Below are 7,399 nucleotides of genomic sequence, written 5' to 3' on the forward strand. Positions count from 1 at the left end.
AGACACCTTAAGTGTTGTTTGGAACAAGCCATGACACTATCTCCCTGTACCCCATTATGTCCATTTTGTCTTTAAGTTTCAGGCTGGGAATTTCTTCTTTACTTACAAAACCCAGGCAGGTTGGGTAGCTAGTCTGATGATATCTGGGGCAGCCTTATCTAGCTCGCTACAAAGTTTGAATCAGTGATTACACCATACGGGGCTGGTGCCAGCCAGGCGGGCTGCCATATTGCCAAGTAACCCAGTAGTTGAACTAGGTTGGGTTGAGTAATACCCACCAATGGGAAGTGAGTTTATTAATCATGCAGCATAGTATGCTGTTGATGAACACACAACTTTGAAGGCCTGGTTTAGTTGGAGAAGATACAGGTGGGGCAGGATGCTGACTATGAAGACATCCAGTGATAATATCTTCTGTTCTGATAAAATTCACCTGAAAAACCACACAAATCTGGAAGGAAACACCTAGTTCAGCAAAGGAGCTGGTCTATTAGGTTCAGTCACTGAGACTTTTCAGCTACCTTGGACTCCTGTTAAGAGGAGGATAGCTCCATGTGGCTGTGTATAACTGTGGAGTTTGAAATTATTAGTTTCATAAGGAGAGAGAAAGGAATTTTAAATGGGCAGCTAATGAGTGACCTAAAACTGTATGAGTGCAAGAATGTAAGATTACCTGTTCTGTTCTCTGTATTCATCTCACTTCAGAAATATTATTCCTAGGGTCACAGCCCACCACCCCCTCCACTCAGCTCTGGCCTTGGCTTACCGGTAGTAACTATAGCCAACCTGAAATGACATTCCTATTCCTTAGTGAGACAGGCCTATACTGATAACAATAGCAAAAGCCATTTCTCTGAAGCTGGGCTGGCTCAGTGTGTGTGTGTGTGTGTGTGTGTGTGTGTGTGTGTGTGTGTGTAGCTGAAACACTGACTCCCCATTACAATTCAGTGCTGTGTTTCCATAACCCAGAGCAGATCATATGCCAGATACACAGAACTTTCTATAGGGTAGGCAAGACTGGGAGGGAGAGGGGATTGGGTTTTCTAAAGACTGGTCTAGAATAAGAAAAGATCCTGAGATACAGGTACAAGCAGGAAGGAAACAAGAGATAGATAAAAGCAAAGGACGAATAATACTCTCTTAAGAGCAATGGCTGTACCCCTAGGCTAGCCAAGAAAGTCAGTTAAGGATGAGGGAGACAGGGAAACAGCTTGCAGGGCATGGGAACCACTCTTCTCACAGGAGATAAAATCAAGAGATGCATGGGTTGACCCTACACCAACTTTCCCTGCTCTGTGTGTGCTCTAAATCTCAGAAGTCCTTTCTCCTTTAAAAGCATCAAATCTCTGAGTCCTTCATAAGACGTTCTAAGGACCTTCTTAGACATTGACAAGCAGTGAGCACCCTGCAAAGCCTGTTCAAGTAGGATTAAAGCCAAGGACTTGAAAACCCGGACTCCCCCCTCCCCATTGTCTGACCGCAGAAGAGCTGCCAGTCTCCCCATTTACCCTGCCAACCCTGAAGAACCCTGGTCAAGTCTCCACCTGTCTCACAGGCTTCAAAAGCTTAAGCAAGAGAACTTCTCAGTGCTGTTCCAGAGGCCTTCCAGGGTCTTGTCCTAAGACCCATGAGAAATAGTTCACCAATATGGAGATTTACCCATGGAAACCATAGAGAAGGTTCTAGATTTAAGTCACTGCTCTGACTCCTGTGAGTTTAGTTTATCTATCCTGTTCATCTAATTGATTGGCTAGTCTAAGAATCCCAGAAGGGTAGAGTGGATTCTCTCAGAATCAGGACTCAAAAGTGGATTAGCAACACCAGAACCAACACAGAATTCTGAGCCCCATCCAAGGACATTAATTCTGCTGAGAATTTTCAGAGCAGGAAGCAGACATCCAGGCAACACAACCTATCAACCAGACTTCCAAAGTCACAAACAAAACAAGACAAAAAGGCCCAGGCCAAACCAAAACTTTATACCGTGAAAACAAGAAATAAAATGAGATTTAAAGCCCGGCTGATTGTCAGCAAACACAATATATTTACTGTATTGGCATTTGCTCACAGGGCAAATGGTACAACATTACACCGTTTCAATATTTGCTTTTAAAAATGCTGTTTTCATTAACTATATTATATTGGCATAACAATGTGACAAGAAGTAAATGAAATGTTGGTGAAGAATCTCACCTTTTCACAATATCAAGCATTTTTTTTAACCTTAGTATAAGGTACTATAAATCCAAGAAATAAAAACATCCACAAAATATATTACATCTGGTTTGTCTTTTTCTAAGTACTCAACTGTATACAAAAGTCTTTCAAAAAATATCATTCCCCATAGGTTTTCCTTTTTAAAACCTGATTTTTTTCTCTCAGTTCACATAAGTTAGAGTGCATTTTCTCTTGTTTTGTTTTTTTTTAAACATGCAGACATATAAAAAATCGGGATAGCACAACCTTTTGGCAACAAAGTTTTTTTTTTCTCTTAGTTTAGCTTAAATGTCTGAGAACAGTTTTATTAAAACAAAGGAAAAGTCAGAGTTATCATGCAGTGACATGCATACTCCAGAAGGAGGAAGAAAAAAAATATTAAAGGATATTTGATTGCTCCTTCCAGCTTCGAACTGACCAAATTGTGTGTGTGTGTGTTTTAAATAATCATCACATTATAAAAAGTATTCAGCAAAATACTGTCTCTGCAAAGAAAGATTTTACCCTTCAGCTGAAAAAATATGGGCCCTCCTGGCAAACTTCTCCTTCTACAAAAAGCCCTAGTACCTGGAAATTCACAATCCCCTACAATCCCCGCCCTTTGAGTTCTTTCTCTCTTGCACTATACTCCACTTAGTATTTTTAATCCTCCAACAAAAGACGGTGCTTTTTTAATTAAAAAAAAAAAAAAGTGGGAAACGCATAAAGTGACTTTAAAAACAGACATTCTGTAAACTCCAGACCTTTGTCTCTTCTCTGTGGGCAGCTTACTGGCCACGGGAGAAATGACCCTAATAGGGAACAGTACATTCAATCAAGACTGTGCTGGGAGCTGGGTCAGAGAGCACCCTTCTCTAAGCCTCCACTTCAAAAGGGCCACCCTGTGTGAGGAAGGGCTGGGCAGGACCGCTGGGGTAGAGGGCTCCTGAGAAGAGGTGAGGTAGGGTGGGGAGGTGCGATGGGGCCATGAAACAGATGTGCCTCAATTCAGCAACACAGATTAATGCAAAGATCCCCATCTATTTTTGAGGAAAATTTGAACAGAACGTGTATGCATATATTATATACACGTGTGCACATATAGCCACACACGTACACAGGTAGATATCATCTCATCAGTCAACATTTTCATAAAAATAAATCATTTAAGCTGTATATGCCTACAAATTCTCTCTATTCCAGTGCACTGCGCTGGATAACCAAATGCCTTAGATTTGACTTTGCTAGGAATACGGTAGTGTGTGTTATGTAAACATGTGTGTATAAAGAAACACACATATATCTACATACACACGCCAACAACATATACATACACTTCACTTCTATCTGTTATGTTGGTGATCACAGAGGGCAAAGGAATAAAGCCGGCCTTCCCAGGAATGGGGAATGGGTATGTGACAGAGACAAATACTTGGGTGGTTGACTGAGGCCTGCCTTTCTGGGTAAAGACCTTGAGAGACCCAGTGCGAACCTGAGAGGGAAAAAGAAGATGGGAGGGAGAGGCAGAGGGCAAGCTCAAGAACACAGATTTTGAAAAGTGGGGCTGAGCAAGTGATCTCTTTAAAGAAAAAAAAAAAAAAGGTGGCTCTTACTCCCCCAAAGATCAAACTGCCCTGAGGCCGGAGAGGGAAGCGCTCGGAAAGGGAGGGGGCTCTAAGGGGCCAAACCCGAGGCGGCGGGCAGCAGCACCGCAGCAGCTGCATCCGAGGCATTTCTGTAAGAAACATTATTAAGGAGCAGATGGAAGACCATCTCCTCCGGTCACATGCAGGTCCTTAGCTTGGGACATTTCCCAACGGCTTGGGGACCTTATGTGAAGAAGAGTTTAGGGGTAGACACAGCCCAGTTCAGCTCTAGAGTCTCACACACGCGTGCGCGCGCGCGTACACACCACACTCACTCACTCACTCACTCACACACACACACACACACACACACACACACACACACACACACGCACACTACACACAGGCGAGCACGCACACACTCGCGCGCATCGCCGCACGCAAGCGCGCGTGCGTGCGGCGGGCAGCAAGCTCTGCGCTTTGGTGCGCTCCTTACCCCCTCCCCCTCTCGGGTGTTCGAGGGGGAACACAGGGAGACACTGGAGGGGGGGAAACAGTGAGGTGCTTGGGTCTGGCGAAGGTTGGATGGGCCCCCACCTTCAGTCCTCCGCAGGTCCTTGGTGTGGTCCAGCGGCCCCTGGATCAAGGCGATCCTAACTGAACAAAGCGGGCTAGACGCCACCTTTCCGCCCCCACGCCTTGGCAAAGAGGGGGCAAGCAAGGAGAAAGTGCCTCCAGCTCTAGCCCCCAACCGCCGGCCGGTGTGAAAGGGTGGAAATGGGGGGCGTCGAAGGGGAGGCAAGGAGGCCGCACGTCCAGGGCGAGATCAGGGCGCGGCCCCTGCGCCTCGGTGACTGGCTTTCCCTGCTGCTTTCAGGCGACCAGCCAGGAGGCACTGGAAGGGAAAAGAAGGAATCTGGGTGCCGGATCCTCAGGCGCAGGTGGTGACCACAGGGGCCAGGGACACGGTGGGCGCTGAGGATGCAGAGGGCGCACCCCCTTTCTCCGACTTCTTCTCCTTTTGCTTGAGGTGGATCTTGGCGTGGCGCTTGCGCTCGTCGCTGCGCGCAAACTTGCGCCCACAGAACTCACAGGCAAAGGGCTTCTCCCCGGTGTGCGTGCGGATGTGAGTGGTGAGGTGGTCGCTGCGGCTGAAGCTGCGCATGCAGATCCGACACTGGAAGGGCTTGTGGCCCGTGTGGATGCGCAGGTGCCGGGTCAGCTCGTCAGAGCGGCTGAAACGGCGGTCACAACCTTCTGCGGGACACGCGTGGGGCCGCTCGTGGAGCGGGGTCTTGCTAGGCCGATTGGGGTACTTGCGGGGCCGGATGGGCTTGAGAGTAAGTGGCGGTTGGGGCAGGCTGCCGAAGCCCGGGTGGATCTGTTTGTCTTTGAAGGCCTTGATGGTCTCCAGAGGGGTAATAGGGGGTGGGTTGACCCGGATGGGGTCCATACCCTGGAAGGGCTTGTGTTCCGGAATGGAGCCCATGTCGTTGGGGTGGTGGTACAGGTTGTAGTCAGGAATCATGGGGAAAAGATTGCTGTCCAAGGCCGGCTTGGCCGATTGGTAATCCTGGGGGGAATAGGCGAGCCCAGGGTTTCCCTGGGGGTCGTGGAAAGACACAGGCTCCGAGTAGAGATCGCCGCAGTTGGAGTAGGGGGGCAGCGCCGGATACATGGCCTCCACGTCGCCCTGAGGAGGCTGCACCATGCTAGCCGTGGACGTCTGCGTACTGAGCGCCCCTGAGGCCGGGGGCACCCCCAAGATGCCGGCACTCATGAGGCTAATGATGTTGTCCTGGCACCAGTTGGAAGGAGAGTCGAAAGCGAACTTTCCCAAGTAGGTCACGGTCTTGTTGCCGGGGGCTGGCTGGAAAGAGCCCGAATAAGAGAGTTCCGGATTGGGCTTCTCGTTGGTCAGACCGATGTCCATCACATTCTCTGCGGAGAGCGGGGGAGAGAGGGGAGGGGTGAGTGAAGCCGAGCCGGCTCCGGGCCGCGGTGCCCAGGTCCTTGCCCAGGAGTAGAGGGTGCGGCCGGCTGGAGTGCGCAGCGCGTGGGGTAAGAGGAACGCTGAGCCCGGCGCAAAGCGGGCGGTGCCGCGCTCCCCGGCGCAACCTGGATACAGCAAAATACTACGGATCGGGGTGTGGAGTGGCTCCGGCACACACACCGCACACGCCGCGCACACACTCACGTACCGCACACATACACGCACGCGCGCGAGAGAGCATTGTTGTTCTTCCCGAGGTGGGGCGGACAGGTAGCTGCAGCTACAGGTAGTTTCAGACCCGGAGCGCGCTCGGCTCTCGCTCTCCAGCACACACAACTCGGCCTCTTCCCCCGGCCCTGTCTACTCCAAGACGCCGCGCCTTCATGCCCCAAGCGATGTCCCCCTACGCGCGCTGAGCCCGGGTGGCCGACCCAAAGAGCTTCGACGCTTTTGTCCTCGGAGCGCAGAAGGGTGCCGCCCGTAAAGGGAGCCTCTCCCGGCCCCAGTTTCCTCCCGGCCTGGAGGAGCTTTCGGCTCGGGCTGGATGGGAAAAGCCTAAACCCAGCTAAGGAGAGTGGAGAGCGGCGGAAAACCGGCCGATGTCTCCGCGGCGGGAGCGGCCGCCGTCCCCAGTCTCCCGGGTCCCAGGATCGCCCCCAGTGGCAAACCCTTTCCCCCGCCCTGTGGGTGAGCCCCCTCCCTCTCCCCGCCGTCCCCACACCCCCAATGGCTTTGCTGAACGCCCCGGAAAGGTAGCGTCGCAGTACCTCTCCCACCGTGGGGACTCCACGCCGCACATGGCTCCATCCCGGGTGGGAGGCTGAGGGAGTAAGGGGGGGAGAGCGCGGGTGAAAAAGACGCTGGGCTCCTCCCGAGAAAGGGGGCTACAGCACCACGCCTTACGCGCAGCCCAGCGATCGGGCCCCCTGCGTGAGGAGGGAGAACCCCAGAGCTACCCGCACCTACCTCCCTCCGGTCGGCGGCTGCCCCCACCCGGGAGAACCAAAGCCTCAACCGTGGCGTCTCCAACCAAGCCTTCCCGATCTCGGAGGGCGGGAGGAGTGGGTGGGAAAAGCAACTCGCCCCCCAGAAGACTCCCAGCGCGCCCCCCATCTTTCCATCCATCTCTCCATCCATCCATTTCTGCATCCATCGGTCTATGCATCCATCGCTAGCTCTCTCCCTCCTCCTCGTCCTCCCCCTTTCCTTCCTTACTGCCTCGCCGCCTCTCCGCCACCCTTACCTGTAGCCATCTGATTGTAATGGGCTACCGAGTCGCTGCTGCCGGAGAAGAGGTTGAGCGCGCTGGGGATCTCCTCGGGGTACAGATTGTCAGGCAATTGATTTAGCAAACTGCTCATGGTCACCGGCAGCTTCTCGGCGAGTTTGCCGGTCATAGCACTCCCGAGCTACAGCCGCCACCGCCGCCGCCGCCACCGCCGCCGCCTGTTCCTAACGCAGCTTCCAGGCTAGCGGCATCCGAGAGGCGATCCGTGGTGCAGGGGAAAAGCATGCGAGAGGGAAAGTTCGGGGGGGAGGGGAGAGTAAAGAGGGGAAGGGGTGGGTCAGGGGAGGGGAATCTATTCTTTTTTAGGGGGTGGGTGGGAGAGGGGCAAAGAGGGTA

At 52.2% G+C, this 7,399-nt stretch overlaps 1 protein-coding gene across 2 annotated transcripts; it reads right to left on the reverse strand.

The window, feature by feature from the left end:
• Positions 1-4,713: 4,713 nt before the first annotated feature.
• On the reverse strand, positions 4,714-7,172 carry EGR3 (early growth response 3; the record flags this gene model as incomplete). Of its 2 annotated transcripts, none has more annotated exons than XM_080926551.1 (2): positions 4,714-5,723; positions 7,019-7,172. In XM_080926551.1, the coding sequence occupies 2 exons, from the start codon at positions 7,170-7,172 to the stop codon at positions 4,714-4,716; spliced, it is 1,164 nt and encodes a 387-aa protein (XP_080782677.1). The 2 variants fall into 2 exon arrangements, with proteins under 2 accessions (XP_080782677.1, XP_080782678.1); XM_080926552.1 differs by lacking the exon at positions 7,019-7,172 and adding an exon at positions 6,543-6,595.
• Positions 7,173-7,399: the final 227 nt, after the last annotated feature.

Source organism: Micromys minutus, assembly GCF_963924665.1.
Source record: "Micromys minutus genome assembly, chromosome: 12".
Classification (NCBI taxonomy): Eukaryota; Metazoa; Chordata; class Mammalia; order Rodentia; family Muridae; genus Micromys; species Micromys minutus.